The 25,992-nt window shown below is 38.2% G+C and overlaps 2 protein-coding genes across 5 annotated transcripts; one reads left to right on the top strand and one right to left on the bottom strand.

Annotated features, from left to right (window-relative positions):
- The first annotated feature begins 5,012 nt into the window (after positions 1 to 5,012).
- On the top strand, positions 5,013 to 7,396 carry LOC103721084 (polygalacturonase QRT3-like). Its single transcript, XM_039124637.3, has 3 exons — positions 5,013 to 5,439; positions 5,880 to 6,116; positions 6,198 to 7,396. Exons 1-3 carry the CDS (start codon positions 5,206 to 5,208, stop codon positions 7,206 to 7,208), a joined length of 1,482 nt encoding a protein of 493 aa, XP_038980565.2. The 5' UTR covers positions 5,013 to 5,205; the 3' UTR covers positions 7,209 to 7,396.
- A 1,131-nt stretch (positions 7,397 to 8,527) lies between these two features.
- LOC103721078 (uncharacterized) lies at positions 8,528 to 23,922 on the bottom strand. 4 transcript variants are annotated; one of them, XR_606261.6, is made up of 4 exons: positions 23,484 to 23,922; positions 22,809 to 23,378; positions 9,460 to 9,618; positions 8,528 to 8,858 (listed from the first exon to the last, which is right to left on the bottom strand). XR_606261.6 is itself a non-coding variant. In XM_008811116.4 (2 exons), exons 1-2 carry the CDS (start codon positions 23,891 to 23,893, stop codon positions 22,868 to 22,870), a joined length of 921 nt encoding a protein of 306 aa, XP_008809338.2. In that variant the 5' UTR covers positions 23,894 to 23,922; the 3' UTR covers positions 22,680 to 22,867. The 4 variants fall into 4 exon arrangements, 1 of the variants encoding a protein (XP_008809338.2); XR_606259.6 differs by lacking the exon at positions 9,460 to 9,618 and having other exon boundaries at positions 8,528 to 8,872; XR_606263.6 differs by lacking the exon at positions 9,460 to 9,618 and having other exon boundaries at positions 8,749 to 8,858.
- Positions 23,923 to 25,992: the final 2,070 nt, after the last annotated feature.

The following is a 25,992-nucleotide window of genomic DNA, read 5'->3' as shown; positions in this document are numbered from 1 at the left end:
CATTCCAATGCAAACTTGATCAAACTAGTTGACCTGGCGGCCAGATTATCGATGCAGATTTTGGGCCAGATCTTTTTCTAGTCTATATTTAATAACTATGCCTTAGACTATTACCTTGTTATATGCATCACATGTGGTCTGAAAAATAGATCCCATTCATATCATTTATAATTATATCATCGAAATTAGTTTTCATTATTGAATTATACTCAACTCTGATTTCTACCCAAAATAATATTTGATTGTATTAGCATCCATTTAGAAAAAACATGAATATGCTTAATATCATATTTGTATCTTTATCTGTTTATAATAACTTTTGGTATCTATTTAATATCTATATTTATACTTATATCCATTGAAAAAATATAGATACCGATATTACTAATATCCGATCCGTATCTGATCTTTTTTCAGCCCTAACTACTCTTGAGTTGCATCCACCATTGCTCTGAATGTTACAAGGACTCCATCTCATTCACCAAGGGAGGGCAATGGATTCGAGTTACACACAACTACTATCCACTTAAATTACATACGGACCTAAGCCATATTTACAAGCCTAAAACAATATTTTGATTGTGGCTTATAATGATTGCTATAAGGTGGTTTACTCAGTATCCTTGGGCTGTGTTGGGCCCATTTGATTGGATTAGAAGGCTGTCTCCAATGCCTCAGAGTTCCATCAACACATATAAAAGCACTTGTAACGAATTGCTCTTCTGCATCCAACAATTGCTCCCCCTGCAAGAAAGAAATAACTATTGCTCCAAATGCAATTTCCACACCAAAATATCGAGTTCCCTGCTCTGGATCTGTTGTCAGAATAGAATACCTTACATTGGTGGCAACTCTTTCCTATGAACTGACCACTTCTTATCTCATCTCTCTTAAATGCACCTAAAAATTGGAGCTTTGTGAGGGACTAGTGCCAAGGTTGTGATGTCTAACTTTTGTGTTCAATTGAAAAGGAGAAGATCTTTTTCTTGGTGAAAAGAAAAGAAAGAAGTTGATGTCAAGTAAGGGCAAGAAAACATCATGATGCCTCTCTTTTCTTCGAAGTGGGAATGGCAGTTGGAACGGAAAACGCCAGAGGAACATTAACCTACCCACAATCATTGTTGCCACTGTCTCGTTGCTATCTTTAGAAAAAGGAGTTTTGGGTGGAGAAAACTTAGGAAGCCAGCATTGTTAGTTGATCAATTTATTGTGTAATATGCTGAAGAATTTGCTCATAGAGCGTATTAGACTTGCATATAGGAATGAAGGGTTGGATGGACTTAAAATGTGAGCCCAGTCCCAAAACAATTTGGACTTTGGACTCGTTCATTACTTCACACCCATTGGCCAAGTGCGAGTCCGAGCACAAGATCCATGACTACCAGAAAGTTGTCTATCGACTCTGCAGCATTGGAGCCATATTGATCAAAACTTAGAACAAAAATTGATTAGGGAATCAAATCCATTCCAATTCACTTGTTGAATGTATCTGATCTAGGCCTAAGTTTTGCAAATAATTTTTTTTATTGATAATTGAAAGAATGATATAATATTATTTGTCTATCTATTGTTATTTCTTGGATCACTACAATCACAATTATCTAGTTTTTTTTTTTTTCTTATTTGAGGTTGGCTTTATGGATTTCCATTTGCTAAGCATTTCTATCAATGAGTATCTTTGACGTTGTTCCAAGTTTCTCGGTATCATTTCTCACAATTTCTATCCGTATTATTCAAAAAAAAATATTTCTCTTCCCGGAATCTTCAACATAAATTTAAATATCTTTCTTTATAGGAACATCCTCAAAGTACATATTTTCTTCTGTTAGATAATAGAAAAAATACCGTAAGTAAATCTGCTCCAAAATACCTGGAACAAATAGGTTTGACTGAGGATCTCTGTATTGTTGACTTGGATTTTAGGTTGCTTGAAACTACTTTGAATACGATTGGATTGGGTTTGGAATTTGCTTTCAAATTTAATAGCTCATTGTAAGTTGGACTGCAATCTAAAATCACATAGCATGCCTCTATATCATCCATGTCCCAGTATAGTATGAACTAGAGTATTCTTCTTCGTATCTACTTGTAATTCATCAAATTGAAATACACTATTGAGATTAATTGCCAAGTCCTAATCCTATTAGGATTTTTGTTTAGTTGTTCATTAGTTTTAATGATTTAGGATTCTATTCGTGTTTTATTCTACTAGAATTCTTTAGTAGTGATAAGTCTCATCCTAATCCTTTAGCAGTGATAAGTCACATCCTTATTCTTTAGCAGTGATAAGTCTCATCCTTTTTTTTAGCAGTGATAAGTCTTATCTTTATCCTTTAGTAGTGATAAATCTTATCTTATAGTAGGTGTTAAATTTCAGTAGGAATCAAATGAGAAAGTGAGAGTGGCATGAGAAAACAGAAAAGGAGAGAGTGAGAGTTGTCGAGCATGGTCGATCTATTCCGCATAGTGATCTACTCCGCAGACACCTCTTCTTGTATGTCGATATGAATAACACGACATTTATACAGTAGAGAGCCTGATATAAGGATGAGACAATATGATATGATAAAGGTTTCAAACCTATTCTTAGCCCGTGAAAAAACAGTAACAGTATAGCATGTCATAGCCTCATCAAGGCTTGGTTTCAATGTGTGGCAACGAAATCATGCAGCTCATGATCAATTAAAAGAATAAGAGAACCGAAGAAAAACATCGGGCATATAACATGATCAAAACTTATCTTTTACATTTTAATTTTCTTTTCTATCTCTTCCTCTCATTTTATTTGGATGCTCTATTTATTTCATTTTTATGTTTAATGTATTTAAATAATCTGTAAAATCTAATCTGATTGATAGGTTGAGTACATATCCACATAAGTAAACAGGTTAAAACGGAGGTCAATGATACAGACGGTGGGACATGAGGGCAATGGTGTCAAGGCCAATAAAAGACAAGGCTACTTTATTTCTTGGCAGGAGCAGGTGAAACAACATAGCTCTCACCACCTAGGAAATAGCATTCCTCGCCTTCTTTACTCCACCATAAAGTCGACATAATTAATGTCATTTTCTCATTACTATTTTATAGTTCTTTCCGTCCATAATAACTCATTGCAGGATATATTTACTTGGAAGTGTTATTTTTTGATAGCTTTTGTGTTCAGTGTGACTGGAGCCCACAGGTTGTGTTGCGGTTAATGGCGCATGCAGAAATAAAGCAGAAGGAAAAAAAAAAAGGTCAAGCATATATATGTAACTTTATTTATATCTATGCTTACAAACATTTATTATTATTGGTTTATTTTTTTTAGATGTCAAGGAGCAAAAATGGAGTGATAGACCACCCTTGAGTTACTGAAGCATGACATTGATAGGAAAATGACATTAATGAAAGATTTAAAAAAATAAGACATCAGTGTTTTCTCCTTTTTACACCAATTTTAACCACCTTAATTTCCTGCTGTATTTTTTCTCAAGTGTGAAGTGCCCAAAAAATAAAAATGCTCAAGCAAAGCTGGATGTAAAGAAGGGCTTAGGCATGGGGACTTTAATGTGATTTTCTATCTAAATCAACCAATAGGCTGACATTAGATAGCGATAGTCGCCTAATTTGCACCAGATTAGGCTGGTCGGCAACATGAGTCATGTCCATATCCCCATCAAAGGAGGAGAAACATTTTCTGTCATTGCCTACCTTTCCAGGAAGAGCAACGGTTTGAAGTTGAATCATGTCCTTTTTTGGAACTACTCAACATCAGCTAGCACCAAAAGAAAGATAATCTTGAAAGCAAAGCTCATATAACTCAAGATCAATGCAGCACCACATGTTTCAAAGTTCTGGAACATCAAATAAAACTTTAAGTTGCCTAAGAAACATGTGTTCCATCTGCTACAATCTATGGTCCAAGTTGATTCAAATGTCAAAGCAGTTTTTGGCACGAAAGGTTCACAAAAAATGAGTGACATAATAGAGGTAAATCTTGTCGGGTGCAGAATTTGATTTCAAGTCACTTGGTCCAATTGCTAACTACTTTACTAGCCCGATCGGTTTTAATCATGAGAATAAATATATGTTTCTAAATAAATACGAGTGATGTGGATCGATTTAAAAGAAATTAGCTGTAATAACTCAGGACCTCATCCAAAATGGCTAGCCGAAAGGTATTATTTGGATTCATTAATTCTGTATATGTACCCAAGATCTAACTAGCAAATAACCAATGTGGACTAGGGTACACTGCAGCACGAATCTATTAGGGCCGACCATGAGCCGGTCGTGGTGTTTGTGATTATATTTGAACCCTTAGCCTAACGAGAACGTTAGGGCTTGAACTGAGTAAGTATGTGAGGGTCTATGCAGGCGTGTGTTTAATCCCACATCGGTTATTTGCTGGGTAGATATTGGGTATTTATACAGGACTAAGAAACTCAAATAATAATTTCTGGCTAGCCATTTTGGATGAGGTTTTGGGTTGTTACATTAGCCTTAAACCATTGGGTCCAAATTGCCTACTTTTTCCTATGGTAGATTTCTCTAACCTTCTAGTCCAAGCCTAAATAGTTAAAAACAGAACATAAAGACCATACTGCCACTCTTGTGGAAAGAAAACCTAGAAAGCTGTGGACTTTGACGTTGGCCCAAACCACCTTTTGGTTCTCCCAATTCCTTAGCCGGCACACCCCCATACCTAACAGAAGGAACAAAGAAAGGAAGAACCTTTAAAGGAAGAAAAAGAAAGGAATACCCACAAACCAAAAGCAACTTTTCTATCCCCACTAAAACATCTTTGATTCTCACCATGCCCTCTCCCTTTCCAAACCATCCACTCCCCATCTAATGGTATAAACTCTCACAGCAAAGCATTTTACTACTAAGAAACAGAAACTCAAAGGCCCATGTGTGACTCCTCTTTTTCAAAAGAGGCACCTCAAAGGGGTCCACCCTCTTTACCTGGGACATCTTTCTCTCCTCCATTTGTAGCCTTCTCTTCCCATGCACTCCTCATTATTATAATACATGTAGTTATAACATCACCATCTTGTACATCTATAAATCTCCCACCCCCCTCCCCATCTCTTTCTCCTATACTCTCTCTCTCTCTTTTGTCTCTTCTCTTGTCCATTTCCTTCAACAAAATATACTGCAATTAGGAGAAGCGGCATATATAGATGATGTCTTAGTGAGGAGCTCCTCCCAAGAAAGATGGGGAGAAGAAAAGGTGGCGGGGTGGGAGACCTTCTAATGGTTCTTGGGCTAATGGGCCTCGTGGGCCTTGTCGCGCTAGCCGGTGCTCATGGAAGTTATCCGGCGGTGGGCGGCGCCGCCAATCTTGGCCTCTCCGGTGGCCCGTACCGCCAACGCGAGCGTGTCATTCGTCGATTGGAGACCCTCAAGGCCTCCCTCGCCGCCGGAACGGCCCCTTCGCCGGCTTCACCGGTAACCCCCCTTCCCCCCTCTCTCTCTCTCTCTCTCTCTCTCTCTCGAACTCTCATTTGCTCTTCTTCTTCTTCTTTCTTGGTCTTCTTGGACTTCTAAAAAGATTTTGGACTTCTTGGGTCATGGTCTAATGTGAGACGTTTGCTGGGGCAGTCAATGTCGCAGAAACGTAAGGCCATGGGGTCTGCTGAGATTTTTTTTTGACTATTTTTGTTATGTCTTTCCTATTCTTGTTTCCAAAGATCATTTCGTGAAGATTACGCAGACTAAAAGCCCAACGTTCTCTGCAATCAAAGTATTACACATTGCTAAATTAAGGAACAAAATTAAATTCTTAAACCTTTTGTTTTCTAGTAATATTTTCTGGTAAATTTTGTTGCTTATGATGTTATGTGTTACCGTAAATTGCCAATGGTGATATATGGTGATGAACGGTGCAGATTACATCGAGATCGCGGGTGTACCATGTGATAGACTATGGTGCTGACCCAACTGGGAGCACCGATTCTGGTGAAGCAATCGGCAAAGCCATCTCTGATGCCTTCCAAGCCCCGTCTGATCGTGTTTTGATGCCTGGGATCGCTGATCTTGGTGGTGCTGAAATCCATTTAGATGGTGGATCATACTTGATTAGTTCTCCTATAACATTACCTGCCGCTGGAGGTGGCAATCTTAAGGTAAAATCCATCTCTGTAATTATTTTTTTTTCTTGAAATTAAACAGTCTCTTGATGCTAATCTAACTTTTAATTGGAACAGATCCATAGTGGCTCACTGCGAGCGTCGGATGAGTTTCCAACGGACCGATATCTAATTGAGCTAGACTCCACCAATTCAGCCTCCTCCGGCTTTAGCTACGAGTACGTTACACTCGATGGCCTAATGCTAGACTCCAATTTTCGGGGCGGCGGCATTGCCGTCGTAAACTCCCTTCGGACGACCATCGATAACTGCTACATCGTCCATTTCACATCGGATGGCATCATGGTTCGATCAGGACATGAAACCTACATCAGAAACTCATTCTTAGGCCAACATATTACTGCCGGCAACGACCCTGATGAGAAGGATTTCTCCGGCACCGGGATCAATTTGGCAGGCAATGACAATGCCGTCACCGATGTGGTCATTTTCTCTGCGGCGATTGGAATTCTGGTCTCCGGCCAGGCTAACACCCTGACGGGAGTTCATTGTTACAATAAGGCCACAGGGTTGGGCGGGACGGGGATATATTTGAAATTGCCCGGGCTAACCCAGACTCGAATCATCAACTGCTATTTAGACTATACTGGTATCGTTTCGGAGGACCCGGTCCAGCTTCTTGTGTCGAGTTCTTTCTTTCTTGGCGATGCCAATGTGGTGCTCAAATCGGTGAACGGTGTGATCAACGGTGTTATTGTTGTGGACAACATGTTCTCAGGCAGCGATAAGGGTATCGACATCGTCCAATTGGATGAATCAAAGGGAAAATTTACGAACATTGATCAAGTGACTGTGCAGCATAATGTTGCTAGAGGCATGACATTACGATCTACGGCGGCAAAGGCATCGGTGGATGGAAATGGGAGCACGTGGACCGTCGATTTCTCGCCGATGCTGCTATTCCCGGACCGGATCCAGCATGTGCAGTACACGCTACTTGCTGATGCAGCATGTCCGAACCATGCTCTCCGGAACACATCGGGAAATCGGGTGGTGATCGAGTCAGATATGATAGTGGCAGCGAGTGTCTACGTGGCAGTGGATCAATGTGTACACAGTATTGGGTGAACTCTAGTTTTAAATGGTTGTTGAGGGGGGTGGGGAAAGTTTTCAAAATCGCCCGCAGAACACCACCTTTCTGATTCAATTGTTTATGACTTGATGTTGTTCTTCTTTCTTCGCACAATTCATACTGAAAATAACAACAAAAATCCTGATCGAAATGAACCAAGTGATGGATTTCTTTGTACAGCTAATGAGCCTGTTTTCCATTGCATTCCCCTCAGCTCTTTCCTTGCACAATAATGTGAACAATAACCATCGACATGCATTAATACCATTTGGACATGCTAACACATGGTTATTCACAACATAAGTTATCTATACTTAACCTTCATGTCACTATAATAAGCCATTAATTGCTAATATGTTAGCTAATCAAGGTCTAAAACAAGCTCCATAACTTGCGGCCCGACCCCTTAGGGCTTGTTTGGTTCGCGGGAAAAGAAAGGGGGAAAGTGTGGTCAACGCAAAAGTAATGAGATGCCTCTTGTTTGGTTGGAGATTTCAAAGAAGAGAGATGGAAAAGTTGTATTCCTATGAAAATATGATTCCCATATTTTATGAAAAAAAATTTTCCATGAGAAACATGAAAAAGTTACTTTCTCATGAGCCAGTAATCACTCCATTTTTATTTTTCTCCAAAAAGGCCCTTCAGCATTAAAGAGGCATTAAACACCTAATTTTTATTAAGGATATAATAGAAATTATACATAGCCTTTCCAGAAAAATGGATGGTCAACCAAACATGCCAAAAGTATTTTTCCAGGTATTCTCTTTCTAGGAATCTACTTTCCAGAAATCATATTTGTATGAGAAAAAATACTTCCTGCAAACCAAACGAGCCCCTGATGTGAATGAACTACTGGAAACTGTGCCACGGTACCCACCTCTGTATCACGTTGTCATGCTGATCCTATCAAAACTTTCCTTCAACAACTCAATCAGGTTCACTTCATCCACATTAGACATAGGTATTGAAGGTGTTTGATTGGTGACTTCAGCGGTGACCCGTGCACGAGAGAGAGTGGTTGAGGCATAGTCATCAATGAAGGCACGATAACTGGAATGACTGCTAAATTTGGACCAGGTACGATCCATGTGATCTCTGACCTTCTGGTGCTATTCATGATCTAATAAACCAAACTCTGAAGAAATAGAATTCATTTCTTTTGTGACGCATTCATGAATCATAAATTTGATGCCATGGAAAAGATTATTGCATTGGCCTTGTCCATTGCAATCATGGTCGGTTATTGGAGCCAAAGTTGGCGAAGGTGTTTGGAGAAGATGATAGGAAGACCCACATCAAAAAATTCTCCAAATTATTGTGAAAAACCAAGTGATTCTTTTACTTTAAGTCTCAGAAGATTAATACAAACCATTCTATGACTTTTTTAGGCTGTCGCCATCTCTATTATTGATAAAAGTTCTTGAGAGGTGTACAAAAGGACGAAGGCCACAATGACATTCCATGTGCTAGCACATTGACTTCTGTTTTGGCTGCCAATCAAGTTGCAACATACACACTTCAATGATTTTTTCATAATGACCAATCACCGCTGCGAAGAATCTAAAAGAGGACAAGATGAAGCTTCCTTCGATCTCGATGACATTTGTCGGTTGTTTAGCTTCGTGGATGAAATGGGCAAACCATCTCTGCTAGAAAGAAACTACAAGAGTAATAACTTGAGCAATTCATCTTTCAGAGTTGTAGCCAGGAATAGCAACCAATTTGAAAGCTAATAAATCACATGAAAATTTTAATGCAATTTCTCCAAAGGTAACACAGCTAAACCTATCAGAAGTTGCATAGGAAATGTGTACTGTGGATTAAAGAGGTCTTCAGCATGGAAATTTTCTTCAGATGCTTAGAAATCATCCAGCTACATAACTGAATAGAAGACAACAAAAATAAAAAAGGGGTCATGGATGGTCCAAGCTATGAAGGACCTGTCCAATTTGGATGCATGGTCTGAGCTAGGAAGGATCTATCCATTTCAGTTGCTCTCTGATCCCTGACAATTTACGTACACTCTCTTCTGGTGTTGACTTGTAGCATCCTAATATCTCAAAGGTTAAAACAAAAACAAATGGTTATCCAGTGTTTTCCCATTAAATTCTATGAGTTAAACAACACCATCTTGTTATGAAATAGTATTATTATGCAACCAGATGGTTGGTGGAGTTGGATAGAGATTTGACACAGCAAACAGATGATGACAGTAGAAACAGCAAGTCTTGAGCAGAATAAAAATACCTTCAGGCAGTATCCCAAGTCCAAGGTTTTGAAATCAGTTGCAGCCAATGGAGAGGATTTTGTCAACATTTCCCATTCTATTTGGTGGTAAGGTCGGACAAATGAAACCGTTACAAAAGCGCAGGGTGGTAGAGTTGTTGAAACTCTTCTCCAATAAAGCTGAAAAGAAAACAACATTGAAGAGGATGACCTGAGATCGAAATATGTTTATAGTCATTTAATAGAACTGGGTCAAATTTGGGCTATGGAACCATAACATCTTTCCTCCTCTCTTCGTAGTTGGTAAGCTAACATCATTCAAAAAGACATGTTAAAAAAATGGATGGAGCACATATGACTAGTTTAGCTATAGAAATTGAGGTAACCTAATAACAACTTCTTTCAACCCGGTCTAAAGCACAACCACTCTGATGTTTTGCATCAAAATAACTGGTTGATTACCACCATCCATCACATCCATCATTAAAAATATTCCAATCAATTTCAACGTGTGTACGTAGAACTAAGTAAATACAACTAAAAAGTGGGTACTTCAAAGATTTATAAGCTAACATCATCGGAAAATATGTGTGACAAATGGATGGAGCACATTTAAGCTAGTTTAATTGTAGAAATTGAGGTCACCCATAACAACTCTTTACTCAGTCTAAAGCACTAGTACTCCCCTCAACTTTTAAATCAACTGGTCAATCATCATCCATCATATCCATCATTAAAAGTCAAACCTGGATCTCACTTGTAAACTAGACGAATTCAGCTCACAAGTGGGCACATGATGATTTATAAGCTAACAACCACTGATTGAACAAATATCAAGGATCCTTGGGTAATTAATTGTTTCCAAGATTTACTATTTATCTTTGGAAATTCTCTGTTTTTATTAATATTAACTAAAAAAGTCTTAAGAATCAACATCTTATAAAATAAAAGAGGGTTAGGTTAATCCTAAAGAGAAAACCAAGTTCCTAATGTTAAAAGAAACTCTGTTTCCTGCAAGGCCCCTTTGCATCAATACCTTTTCATATGCCAATTTCAATAGATCTACCTTACGAGAATAGAACTGATATCGCTGGAAAGGAAGTGCATGTGTACAGACAAATAATAGTTTGCATAGAATCATATATTTCAAATTTTCTTCAGTATTACCAGTAGATAATTTTGGTGTTTCTCCCACCTTCGTTTTTTAATTCTTAAGAGAAAAACTTGAGGATGGGATCTATTAATTTGAAATGTTTTCAGATTGCCTTCTACTTGTCTCGGGCGTCAGAATTTGATTTTCGCTATTTAAGATCTAAAGTTCGGTTTTCTTCAGAACCAATCTTTCCTTATCGCCCATTTTGGTAGATTTCTCATTGAGGTCAGCAGATTTGTTCAAATGTTTACTTTGTTAAATTTGAAACATTCCAGTTCTAAAAGTTATTAGGACCTGAGAATTTCTTCCACGTGCTATATCTTCATTACGATATGAAAATTGAATAAGTAATGAAGAATATAACTATGTTCACAGTCTAATCATCTATAGTACTCGTTAAGTTTCATTTCCACCATGATTACTAGTTTTCAAAACACTCATCTTAAAAGCAATCCAAAAGAAAACATAGTCTCGTATCAACATGTAGGTTTGTCCATTACAGAACAAAGTCAAAGTAGGTTTGCATAACTAAAGCACTTTCTTTTCCATTGGGTTGGTAAACCATCAGAATTGATACAATAGGAAAGAAGTTTTTGTATCACATTGCAATGACCAAAGCCTCACTTAGTTTATAAAATTATCACATTCATCAGATCAACCCAATGGCACCCCTCCCACTACTCCCACCCCACATCATGCTCTCAAGTATCATTTGAAACCATGGTATCATGGATTTCCAACAGAGGCCATAATGCTCTTATAATGATGGTACCAGACCAAACTTTCACACCCTTTCTGAAATCAGATGGAGGCTACTGTATTTCCATGAAGGCTACCTGCACTCATATGCTGCCAATCCCTACAAGCATTTCACCTCCTGCCAATCACTAGACTTTCTGCCTCTTCATCATTAATATTATTCAACTAGCATTGCAGCAACTTAGAAGTCTCAAGTTCGCTTTTATGTCTATGATAACAATAACAATAGACCAATTCTAGACCATAAGCAATTACCAAATTCCAGCCAAAGAATTAGGAAGTCAAGATCCAAGCTTGCTGTGAACTCTAATATTGTTCATGACCACCAACCACATACTGTCAAATATGTTAGATAGAAATAAAAGAATTGCAGATTTGAAGCATAACTGGATGCTTAAGCCCATGAATATGTTAGAAAATTTTAAACCATGTGAATCATCCACAAATGGTAATATAAATATTATTAGCCAGCTATCTGATTGTTTCATCTGTTTCATGAAAACTTGATGTTAAATATTTGATTTATGGGATTAAGGGTAGTACGAGGATAACTTTTATCCTGCAGGGAGGTTGAAGTGGTTTTCCTGCTTGGAACAATTTATTTGTCAACTTCACCGTCAGAATGAAGCTCTTCACAAGGATCTACAAAAAAGGGATTTCTAAAGTAGATTAACTAGGTTCAAAATTGACAATCATAGTAAGCTTATGGACCTTTTAACATATGGGAGATGATTTAGGACTGTGTAGGTCCAAAGTCATGCTCGACAGTCCTCCACATAGCCTATCGAATCAACATCACTATATCTAGAAAGGCTTAAGTAGGAAGAGAACATACAGGGCAATCTTTAATAGATTTGACAGCCTAATACTGAATCACATTTAAACAATTAGGGACATCTAATACTTAGAGCTTGCAAAAATTGGAAGCATGGTTGACTACGAAGGTAATACTAGGTGAAGCCAATGTACTACAAATTAAATGACCTATAGAATGATTCATGAAAATGTTGATCGATAAATGAAAGACTACGATGGGAAATGATGTAAAAGAAGACTTGTGCATCACTTGTTTTGCAAGAAGTTCGTAAATAGACCCTTTTATCAAGACTAGAAAACTTAAACCAGATGAATTGTTTACAAGCCTAAGATCCTTTACACCTCTTATGGCCAAGATTAAATATAAATTGGATAATTCATTCAGCTCATCCAGCTCTAGAAAGATCTTTTCAGCTTCATCTAATTTCTTTTTAAGTTTCAGATACTTTAGATTTGGTAAATTTATACGATAAAAATATGATCTTTTCTTCCCTTTCTCGTTAGTCAGACTCGGGATACGTTGGAACACTATAATATGGGGAACTGATATTATTTGATATATGGATATGTAGAACTGCCACCATAAGGCAGGTTTAGGTTCATTCTTGCAGCCACAAAATACTTCTCCAGATGGGCTGCAGAAAAGCCCCTGATGGAGGCCAAAGAAAAATACCACTACATAATTCTCCTAAGATAATACCTCAGATCATATCAGGATCCCATGTCGACTCATTTCTGATAATGGTCTTGCCATCCACAATTCTAAATTTGGAAGGTTTTCTAATCGACATAAAATTGATAACCAACACCCATCCATTTATAATGCAAGGGAAAATAGCCTGGTTGATGCCTTCAACCTCAAAGCTTGATATGCAATGGTGACAAAAAAACTGGTGGGATTGGAACCTAAGATTTTACAAAACATTTTAAGCTTACTGAACCGCATATCAGACCCCAACTCAAACTATGCCTTATTCTTTGGTATTTGGGGTTAAGGAAGTGCTTTCACTGGAGATAGGAATTTCTTCTCTAGGCATCACATTGCAAATGGGCAGCCAACCGATAAAGATTTCACAGTTATGCTTTGAAGAGCTTGATGCCCTTGATGAAGTCAACTTTGTGGTTCAGCAAATTATAGAGCTACGTCAAGCCCAAATGGCAAAAGCTTACAATAACTTGATCTGAACATAAAACTTCGAATATGGTGAAATGGTTTTAGCCTTGGGAAGACCTGTTATCCCTAATTGCCATGCAGAAGGTAGCAATTGTTTGAAGGCCACAAGAAGCAGCCTGTTCCACCTATGCATGGAGAATTCCTGAAAAAATATTTATGCACACTTGCACAGGCAACCCTATGCCCCTAAAAAAGGAGGATATGAAACTTATTTAGTTGATGCTAGTAATACATGAGCCACTAATGAACTTGGTGAAAGTCATAGAGGTTAAAAAGATTCAAATCCATACCATTTTGCAATTCCATCAATTATATGTCTATCAATAAACTGAGTTAGCACAGTTAATCCTCCTATACCAATGGCTGATTTAACCCCACAAGCGAAAATACAAACAATGCTGTACTCAAATCTGAAAGGGACCAACAGATAAAATTAAAATGTTCAGATTTGGTGAAAACCGACTTTGGAGCCCAAACCTAGTAACTGTTTTGCTTATGAAGCAACTATTTGAACCTTATATTGGAGACTTGGAGTACTTGGTCATGTACAAGACACCAGTATGCCTCTCAAGATTAAAGAAATAAAAAGAAAGGTCTCATCCCAATAATGAGGCTATTTGGTGATCCCCTGTGAAGTGCTATTGAGGCATGAAGGATAACCATCTATAGCAACATCTCAACTTTGAAGGTGGAGGATGTTAGGTTTTGAGCACCATGACTCACTAAGAGCCTGCTTGGATGCTTTGCATCCAATATTCATGGATAAGTTAACATCGACAGAAAGTTGGAGGGATAGTAGAAAGGCAAGGATGTGTGCAGAGGTGGGAAGGAGAAGCTCACCTGATTTGGAAAAGAAGGGCTTAGGTGATCCCTAAATTTTAGGGATGAATCACTTCTGGGAAGGAGTTTGTTGTTCCTGAAGTTTGAGGATCGCAGGATATCGGCATACCATTCAATCAACATTTTCTCTCCTCACCTTTCTTCGTCCCTTATTACTTTCTGGCAGACATTAAGATGTCCGTGACCAATGGATGCGAAGCATCCATACAGCCTGTAAAAGTTCATAATTTTGGGTTGCAATTATACCTCACATTGACAAAGATAATTCTACCCAAAACTTTAATAATTAGTAAAATGCATAAATACTGAATTATACATCATCAGTCCAATCTTGAAGTCTATCCATATCCATGTCCTGATGTATCCTAAACTTCCCATTCCATCCTGGCTGGCTTCAAAATTTTATAGCTAAGGTTTCTCATCCTTTCGTTGCTGTATTACCACACGGCAGATTGTTTACTGAACATTTTAAAATATGTTCCATTAAAATCTCATCTTCCTGAGCTTGTTATATTAGATTTCTACAGTCATGTCTCTTGATTGCTAAATTGTTGAATATCTGAATCAGATATCTGTTGCAATCAAAGCTTAATCTGATACAGACACCTTCTTTTCGCTTCTAATCTCCTTGAACCTGTCTTGATCTTAAGTTTACCTAGCTAGACATTCCTGAGCCCAAGAAACTGTTGCCAATGTTTTGAAGCCTCCCAGAACTCCTTTTTCCTACTTCAATTGGGATCTAATACAGATCTGCCCTGTTTCTCAGTCCAGGATAGCACATACTAAATCTCCCAAAAAACTCCTATAGCTTTATCCCGCCATTGCTTGTGGAGGCCCTTAAGCCCATCATCCTACATCAAATTTGGTATTAGAGCATCAAAAGATCTTATTATTTTCTTCTTCTTGGTATTGCTTCGTACTTTCACCATGGTTTCAAACACAGGCCTCAATTCTCAATTTAAAGCCTTATTAATGATCATGAGGGTGGCAAACAATCTATCAGGCAACTAAATGATAGGGTTGCATCATTGAAAACACCAGTAACTCCTGTATAGACCACCTTGGATGCAATTACAGCAGCAGACCTTGGTGGAAAAGCAATGGAGAAGAAATAATATGGATGTGGGGTCATCTTCATCTTTTCGATCGTCAACAGGTACAAGAAAACATCCCTCCTGAACAAATTCAGGTTTGCCAACCTGATGAGCAGTGATGTGTTGATGTGGACCAAGAGGCAAAGATCGAAATGGCTGACTTTTATGGAGATAATAATCCACAGTCATTTCTTGATTGGCTGCACGATACTGAGAGCTTCTTTCAACGATACGAACTGATAGATTAAAGAAAACTATTTTTTGCATAGGATAAATTGAAAGGTACAGAAGAATCTGGCAGATAGATACCAACAGATATTTGGCAGCTATTAGGTCATGGGATGACATGAAGATACCCATGAGTCGCCATTTTGTACCTCCAAACAACAAGCAGTGAGTACAGCTTTAGTTTATATAACTTGTGCAAGGGAGAATGATGGTGGAGGAGTACACCTCTAATTCTACAGCTTGGTGACATGTTCAAGATTTTTACGGAATGAAGATGTCATGATTTTGATGTATTGCCAAGGGCTGAATCCTTCCATCTTGTTGGGGTTGGCTACTACCAGGTTATGTACCAAGGCTGAAGCAATTCAAGTGACTTACCAGATAGAAGAAGAGCAGAAGAAAAAAAAGAGGCTGTAATGCACCTTTTCTAAAATTCACTTAAGGGTTCATTGATCTACTGCATATTTGAGCCAAGGGAATTCTCAAATGGTTCTGTTTCTTCCAGTAACAGGCCAGTTAGATCCTATATTTCTTCTAGAATCCACAGTAGTTCTGGCTCCAATTCTAAAACAAGGATTGAAATCCAATGCCACACATGCAAAGTAATGGTTCATTTTTCTATTGATTGGTTACTTTTGGTGACAAGTCTGCGCCTAGTCCTGAACAAAAAGGTAAGAGAAGTTGTCAAGTCAGAACTAGAACCAGAAAGCTATGATGACAAGAATAAGTAAAACTACGAGGTGGTAGACCACCATTATATTGTTCGTAGGCCATTATCGACTACATGCTAGGAAGGTAACAATGAAGATAGTCGAAGGACCAATTTTATCCAGACTTGTGTGTGGTGTAATGGACAGTTGTGCATGATGGTAATTGACTCAGGTTGTTTCACAAATGTGGTGTCAGAGGATGCAGGCTTTTATGTTGTAAGGGTGGATACTATTTGGCACTGTTCATGCTACAGTATCATTTTACAATGACGAGCAACTGAAGCTGCCATTTTTCCATATTAGCTTGGTCCACTTGAGCACAACATTGTAGGAGTCTATTTAGGAATAGTAATTGACAACCAGATCTTCTTCTTCTTCTTATACAGATTGTTTACTGCACATTATTAATATCCGTTCTACTAAAACCTTACCTCCTTCTTATTTCCCCTCATTATTTATTCACCATCTACCATGTACTAGCTACTGCTTTTTTCCCCTCATTTATTCACCATCTACCATTTACTAGCTACTGCTTATTTCCCCTCATTTATTCCCCACCTACCTTCTATTAGATACTGCTTATTTCCCCTCATTTATTCACCATCTACCATCTACTTGCTGCTGCTTTCATTATATTTCTGCTGCTATTATCCTTCTTTGTTGGATTATTGCACTACAGATTGTTTACTGCAAATTATATTCTGTCCTATTAAAACCTCGCGTCCTCCTAGTATTCTTCTTTTATTGGATTAAAACCTCACCTCCTCCTATTATTCTTCTTTGTTGGATTATTGCACTGCAGATTGTTTACCGTGCATTATTAATTTCTGTTCTATTAAAACCTCACCTGTTTCAGCAAAAAAAGAAAAAAAAAACCTCACCTCCTCCTCCTTATTATTTCCCCTCATTCACCATCTACCATACACCTGACAATGTTTTGAAGCCTCCCAGAAACCCTAGGGCTAATACACAATCTCCCTTTCCCCACTTCCATTGAGATCTAATTCAGATCTGACTTGTTTCTTAGGCAAGGACAGCAAACACCTAAACTTCTACATCCCAAGAAACTCCTATTCCTTAATCCTACCATTGCTTGTGCACAGCCCTAAACCCATTCTCCTACATCATTTTATTTCTCTGTTTGAATCCGAAGGCAAACTCATATGGCTACTTGCCACACCTAATAGCAATGGCTTATTATATGGTGCTTGCTGCCCTAATAATTTGTGTGCAGTCTATCATATCATCTCATTGTTTACCTCTCACAGTATTGCACAACACTTGATGTTTTATCATTCATTGTAATTTTGCTATTATTATGTGCCATAATTCCTTTCTGTCCAATAACCAATATCAAGGTTTTCTGCCATTAATTGTGTCCTATAACCACACAACTGAGAGTTGTTTTATTGTCTTGCTGTTCTATCATCATATCTCTCCCTTCAACTAAATTTGTTGAGTCAATAAATATAGAACTTGGCCTTCTTGTGGTTCTAGTTGTCTTTTAGTTAAGTGCTAACACTTCATCTTGTGGTGTTGGCCTACATTTTAGTCTTAATATCTACTCATGTCCTTCAATTTTTTTCCTTTACTTTTTGTAAGATGAAAATAGATATAGACTTTGAGTGAGAAACAATAAAATTTGCAGCCCATCTTAATTGGAACATTAAAGAGATTGAAGAAAAATTTTCTACTCGGTCTTAGGAAATGCAAGTAGATAAAGGAAAATAGTTTAACCTTCATTTGATTTAGCAACGATCTATGATTACATTTATAAGTGTCCAATTTATCAAAAAACAATTCTTTAAATAAATCCATGATTGTCAATTCATTGCCAACAACATAGGAATTTCCTAAGGCGAGTTTTTCAAACTTCTTTATCCCATTATTCACTTCAGCATTCATAGAGTCAAATTTATGGGTGATTATCAAATCTGATATAACTAATATGATATATGACACCTGTTAGATTTTATGAAGGTAAATTCTTGAAACAATCTAGACCATTTGTATAACTGAAACATATATTAGTCATCTAAGAAAACTACACAAATAGAATAAAGCTTATGTTTCTCCTCTAGGCATGGAATTTTTTCTGGCCTAATAAGTAAAAACTAGACTGCGCTGAACATCTTGTGTTACCGAGCACTTCAAAAATCATGTCATATGCTACAACCTACGAAAACTATCCCCACCCTCCACCTACTCTCTATTATCTCTAAATCACAAACACATGAACAAGGGAACACACTGCATAAATATGGTTATATGGCTAATACTTATCACCAATAAAATTTATACACTAGTAAGGTAAAAATCATGCTTCTAAATAAGTCAAGTCTTACACTTTAAGGCTCCTACTATAATAAATATTAATTATTAAATAGAGAGAAAAAAGAATAAAGAAAATGATAAAGCTTAAGATAGAAAGAGCCAGATATCTATGTCCAATGAGTACCAATTGGAATAGAACAATCTAAATTTGTTTCGATGAAGCTGGTTGAATGAATAAAATTGGTATTGTTTGTTTTTAGTCCAAATTTGATCCAAACAAAGAGCATTATTTCATGCACAACATAATTTACTTCAGCCCTTAAAACCAATTTTAACTGAAACAATTCAATACCAGTATTTGGAGTCATGATGAAGTTAAGGGCCCAAATCACGAGATAGATGGTTCAAGCCCACATCAGCACTAGGATTGGCGCGTCAAAAAAATCAGACAGTCCAAATTTTTTCATGTAGTCATCCTATATCTCTTTCGTGTTTAGTTAAAATCCTTTTGTATGGTCACTTGGCTTTTAAGGAACCCTTTGCAAACTTCAGATTCAGTTACCTAACATTTTTTGGAGACTTGCAAATTTATTTGCAGGTCTAGAAACTCCCTAGATTCACCCTCATCAGAACACTCTTTTCTACCCTATTTTCTGTGATAGGACAGTGAGGCAACAAATTTGCTAGTACTTAATTCCGCTCACCACTTTGGCCAATTCATGCTCTAGCAGGCCAACCCCAAGTGGTCTTGCATCAGGTCAATTTCTTTTCGGCTACTAAAAAACGAAAAAAGCTTTAGCCTCCTAAGAAAGCACTCTAATCTCCTAATGATGAACCTGTTCTGTTCCAAGTTTATCATTTCACAAATCTACACCACTAAACTAAAAGAACACTTCACTGAACAAAGAAACATTATTCCTCCCCCTACTCCTACCCCTGAATCACTACATTTGCTCCAGTTTAAGGGAGTTGGAAACTTCCAAAATCAGTATATACTAAAAACGTTAGATAAACCATGTTCAAATAGTATACTATCCTTGTTATGACAAGAGTGAACAAGTTTTACAAAAGGGTCCAAATCATACTGTCAGTCTCCAAGATCACCAAAGGTAAAGCATTTCATTGAGATCCACTAGATTGAATGTAAGCTCCATCAGATTTCTCCGAAAATGTCATGACACACTAATGCAACATCACCATAGAAAAATCAGTCCACACTTTTTCCAACTTTAAATAATTGTTGAATCCTTCCTACATGACCTTAAAACACATCCAAATATCCTAGCAAAAATCAGTTAACTATGCTAAAAACCACAAGAGAATACTAAATACTCATCAATGTTTCTACTACTGTTTCCCTAATGAATATTCCAAGCAAAATTACAGATTCAACATTAGTGAAAAAAAAAGAAAGAAAAATGAGATCTCAATCAAAGATGATAGTAGAAAATTCCCAACAATCACTATTTCATATATTTATTTAATTGGAAAAATAAGATTAATAAATTTACTAAAGTTAAAATGCACACTCAGTATCATCTCTTGCCAGAAATACTTTCTTGTGATGATAAGATCTCAGTTCACCTCTCACACGATATGGAAGAAAACGAGTCCTTACATCCCATAGGATATCATGACTATCTTCAACGACATGAAAGAGCATTCAGAAGAGTTAAAATGCACACTCAGTATCATCTCTTGCCAGAAATATTTTCTTGTGATGATAAGATCTCAGTTCACCTCTCACACGATATGGAAGAAAACGAGTCCTTACACCCCATAGGATATCATGACTATCATCAACGACATGAAAGAGCATTCAGAAGAGTTAAAATGCACACTCAGTATCATCTCTTGCCAGAAATGCTTTTTTGTGATGGTAAGATCTCAGTTCACCTCTCACAGGATATGGAAGAAAACGAGTCCTTACACCCCATAGGATATCATGACTATCTTCAACGATATGAAAGAGAATTCAGAAGAGTATATCAAATGGAGCATTGCTGTCAAGAAATATCACCCTCTACAAATGTATTCCCTAAGGTGAGTTCACTGACATTCTTAATCCCATCCTAAGCCATTAGATCATCTGTTTGCACATTCAGAGTAAGTTTTGAGCTCTTATAGGATTTTTCAGTATAATGTTTTACATGACAATTCTAATAAAAAAGTAAAGAAAAATTACAAAGATACCCCTCCAAGTTTGGGTCATTGTCATTTATACTTGCACCCCAAAAGTTTACAAAGTGTCAATTAGACACCAAAACTTTAAATTTGCTTTGAGATCTATGCAAGCAAATGGATCATATACGGAGCGCTTTGAGATATGTGGAGGATGGATGATAAAGAATGGAATGCTTTGAGATCCATGCACATGGATGGATGATTGAGGTTGGAGCACTTTAAGATTTGTGCTGGAAAATGAATGATAAAGGATGGAGTGCTTTAAGATCTGTGCGAGTGGATGAATGACAATAAATTGAGCACTTTAAGATCTACACAGGTGAATGGATGATACGGAATGGATCGCTTTAAGATCTATACGGGTGGATGGATTATAGAAAATGAAGCGCTTTGAGATCTGCGCAAGTAGATAAATGACAAAGGACAACATCACTAAATCAAGGGTACTTTTAACTTTTCCTTACTCTATTAACGGCGTTAGGATCCAGATAGATAGTTGGGCCACACTGCAATAAATTTGAAGTTTTGGTGGGTAATGGACACTTTTTAAGCTTTTGGGGTCTAAGTGTAAATGGCCAAAACTTGAAATTGTGTCTCTGTAATTCGGGAATATTGATTTGAATGAGACAATTATTAATCATCTAGCACAGCTAAGCCAAGATAAATAGGAAGACAATATATTTTCCTATTTGAATCACAGATGTTGTCAGGTTCGATATTGATTGTAAAAATTTAGGCCAATACATGATTGTGAATGGTATAAAGAACTACAAAACATCATCCCATATGCAAAGGCTCCGAATACAAATATTCTTTTTATTAAAAAATGGGAAAATAAAAGCAAATATTCAAATATAACATGGTAAGAATCCGTTATTTGATGCATCAAGGGTACACATTGTATTAAATTCCCTAATCAAGCACAAGCTAAACCCCTGTGGACTTCTTACTCAATGTCTCTAACTTATCAAATATCAAGAAAAAAGTCCCTATATTCAATTTTGGCTGCTATGTTGGCCATAATATTGATGGCTCTACTCTTACAAACATTTTCTGTTTCAAAGTCAGTTAATGCTTACACTAGCTGTATACTAAAATCTTTAATTTGTTTTGAGTGATGCCAGATCTAGCCAAAATTACCTGAAACTGGTTGAACACTATATGTTCATGTAGGTTGCAATTTGCTGAATTTTATGAGCTTCATCATTCTGCATAGACTTGAAACAATTCAAACTACCAAATCTAAAAGAAAATAAAAATTTATAAGGTTCAGACAAAACCAAATTAAATTTCTGAACTCACTTACACATTTAGTGATTTACAATTCTACCTTGTTCAATTTTATATGTGATCAATTAGGTTGAAAGATAACAACATAAACCAATCCTACATATATGGCCTCTAATAGTCTCCTATAGGGTCATTTCTAACGTAGCAAAAAAAAAAAAAAAAAAAAAAACAAACAAACACCAATAATCTAGTCTTAGAATATTCCCATAAGTCTTATGCAACAACGAGACGATTTAGACTCCTTCAGCAGCTACCGTCTTTAGAGAATATGAAGATTTCTTCATAATCAACTTTTCATATGTAAAGATCCTTCCTTGAGGTAAATTATAGTAGTCCTTGTTTTTCTCACACTTCAGCATAGACCTCCTAACAAGTTGTAATAAAGAGATAAATCAAAAACTCTTTTTTTTTTCGTAACTTCCACTTTCCAATGTCATCCAAATTATGCAAGCACGATAACGATTTTCAAATGGAAATATGAGACGTCTGCTATTTCTGAAAAATTTACTAGCTCTAATCAATTGGATTCATATTGTTGATTTACAATCTTTAATGAAAAATGAAGGAGGCATACTCATCCAACACCATTTGACTAGAGCTAGTAATTCAAAGATTGCTTTTTGAGGTCTCCATATTAGTCATAAAATTGAGCTAATAACAATAAGATCACTACATAAAGTCAGAAAAAAAAGGGAAGGCACATCATACAAGGAACATACTTTCCGTGTAAAACATGCAAGATTGCATTAGTATGTTATTAAATCAGAAGAGTAAGTACGCAACTCGGAGCTCTTATATCACATACATTTGCCAATATCCAGATACAGCTTGCTGTAATAAGAACTCACCATAACATTGCCCTCCCACCCTTCTTATATACATTACCAGCTTCCTTCCAATGTGCCAGCTATGAACAAGTGACCAAATTCTCCATACCAATCCCCACCAGAACCTGCTCCTCTTGCTCCAGAGTCCCCCTAACCGCCCGATAAAGCTCCAACCACGAGCATGACCCTAGAACCCCAGAACCCTCCATGGCCACCCCCCAAAACGTCAAATTAGGGCTCGGCGGGCATGCGGGAGCCACCAAATCCATCACGGTCGCTGGTCCGACCACCGCCTGGGGGAAATTGAACGCCAAGTTATCAACTTTATGCTCATATATCTTCCCATTCCGATCCAATCTATACCTCGACGTTCCCTGAAACCGTCCCCTTGCCTGCCATGGCACCCGGGGGACCCCCTGCAGCTCCCACCGGATCAAGATCATATTCTCTGACGGCTGCCAGACCCGAAAAATCTCCAGCCCGATCTCTCTAAACAAAATTCGGCCATGGAATCGGAGCGCCCAGAAGATCAACTTATAGTTCTCGATTCCACGAAAGGTACTGAGCGGATCGACGAAGGTGATATCATCACTGAAAAATCGCAAGAAAAAAATCAAGAAAATCCCAAACATGAGGGAAAAGGGTAAAGATCCGAAATTTACGCCTAGTAGTAGGATCGGAGGCTAGGGTTTATACCGGTAGATGTCGTAATTGAGGTCTTTCGAGAAGAGGGAGGGGAGGTCGTCACGGAGGGTGCGGACGGCGAGGCCGAGGTTGAGGTAGAAGTCGTCTTTGTTCCTGTTTCTCTTCTCGTTCTTCTTCTTGGTTTCTTGCAACGCGGCAGGGGACTTGCCGTGCAACGCGGGGTGCTTCTCGCGCGGGGCATCGCGCACGGGAGGGGACTCGAGCTTGGTGAGAGAGGAAGAAGAGAGGAGGAGCCGAGAAGGGGTATTTTGGGAAGGGTTGGGATGGGGGAGGAGGGGAGAGGAAGAGATTTTGGGAAAAAGGAAGGCCATTTTCTTCGTCTCTCTCTCTAATATTTTTCTCTTCTTTCTCAGACTTCCATGGCCGAGAGGGAGAGGTTTTCGTGGTTTCGAACGTTGCATCTAGTATCGTGTTACCTTTGGATGGGGTTTTGTGGATTAGTCCTGAATATTTTATTATTACATTTTAATATACTTGTTCAAACTTTTCTTAACATGTAGACCTTGTATTAGGTTTGAATTTCCAAAAGGTACTTGGTCTCTTTGGGATCTTGCTTAGATTAGGCAAAGATACGCTCAATCTTGACAAAGAATGGTTTTGAGATTTGTTTTTTATTTGTGAAATTTGAATTAGAATGAACTTATTATTCCAAAACCGAATCCAATACAGTTTAGGTCTGGATATTGGCATGGTTGGGTCTCGGGTTCGATCCAAGTTGGTTTTGGGCTTGTAGTCTGGTGGCTCGAATATATTTAGCCTAGAATGAAAGCTGAAATTGGATTGGACCAGGTTTGGGAGCAGGGCCGGCCCGACCCTTAGGCGAGATAGGCGGTCGCCTAAGGCCTCGGGCCGAAGCAAGGCCCACCGCAGAGAAATACGAGCTACAGTAAAATTTTAAATTTTCTTGCTACAGTGCTACGGCTACTTTCCGCACTGCACTGCAAGAGGCTACTTCCATTAGACCATGGGCTACTTGCCTACTTCCCATCGCACCAGGGCACCAGAGGCTGAAAAGACGTGGGAAACAGTCTGAAAAGTAGAGGTCTCTTGGCCTCTCCTAGCCCCCCTCTCTCTCTCTTCCCTTCGAGGGAAGAAGAGAGCTTTTTTTTTTGGTAAAAGGAAGAAGAGAGCTTGGAAAACCAATGAAATCCTAACTTTAATCCCGTCCATCAAACCCTAGTCTCCTCGTAACCCCTTCGATTCTCCTTTTCCGATCTCGATCCGGTGATCTCTTCTGTAGAAAGGGTTTCTTCTCTGTGATCTCGAGCCTCCCCTCGATCCCTTCGCGCTCTCCTCTAGACCCCGTGCATCGGATCTTGCTCCTTTTCTCCAAGATCGGAGCCATGGCAATTCACATCACCATCTCCTACTCCAACTACCTGGCCCAGTCCCTCGCCGCCTCCGCTGCCCTCCGCTGCGGCCAGTGCCTCCTATTCTGTGACGTCGTCGATCGCAGCCCCCTCGGCCTCTTTGCCTGCCACCGCCGTTCCGACAATGATTATCCCCCCCCCTCGGTTGCCAATCGATCTAGGACTTCCGATTGGCCCAAGACCCCGGCTTCCCAGTTCTTCTCCTTGTCATCCTTCTCGAAGGACTCCTCGGTGAATGATCGCTGCGTGCCGAATATGACTGTTGGGTTGCTCTCTGTCAAGGTTTCCGGTTCTGGCTCGTCGACGTCTGCAGCCCGGGCCACAGTGGTACCGCCCTCGGGCTCAGGCTGGCTGAAATCGGGTGGATTCGCAAATCTCTGCAACAAATATGGGTATAAATTTTTTCCTTTTTCTCTTCTCTCTTTTTTGAATTTTAATTTGTGATCTATTGTTTTGTTTGATCTTTTTTAGTCCTGAGAATCTTGAAGTGTCTAGCTTTTCCTTTAAGTAGTATTTAGAGGTGGCTTTTGTTTCTTTGTTGGATTTGATGGAAAGTTTGGATTTGGGGGGTGGGGATTTCAGGTTTTGTTGTTCTGACTTCTGAGGTACAAGATCTTATGGCTTGCGTTTTTTCTCTTGTAGTGTTTGTTGGGCGGAAGATTATGTGGAGATACTGATAATGTTATTGGTTTCTTGGTATACTAGTTGTCTGAATTTATGATTTTTGTAGCTGCGTATTCTTTGTTGTATTATGAATTTCTAATCTGTTTTACTCTAGATACTCTTTTTTCAATATGTTTAGGGCTGTTATGTAGGCTTATATGATTAATTTTTACCTCTTCAAAATTTTGAAATGCACAAGCGTTTTCTGAAATTATCACCACATATTATGCAAGGTTCTCTTTCCATATGTGCTTCATGTTTGGATACTTTTTGAGCCGAGCATTCTGTTCTTGCTATGGGCTTTATCAAATTTACTTTATGACATGTTACATTCTTATGTTGTTGTATATGAGCAGTTAATTTATTTTTTAAGACATTTGATAATTTTAATTTCCATATGTTCTTGCTATGAACTTTTTTTAATGGTGTATATTATTCAATGCGCTATTTGCGGCGCCTTTATTGTG

Source organism: Phoenix dactylifera, chromosome 2, assembly GCF_051530095.1.
Source record: "Phoenix dactylifera cultivar Ajwa chromosome 2, Ajwa_hap1_PhDact_Kaust_v1.1, whole genome shotgun sequence".
NCBI classification, from domain to species: Eukaryota; Viridiplantae; Streptophyta; class Magnoliopsida; order Arecales; family Arecaceae; genus Phoenix; species Phoenix dactylifera.
The sequence above is the reverse complement of the archived record's forward strand: the minus strand, read 5'-3'. Positions and strand labels throughout refer to the sequence as shown.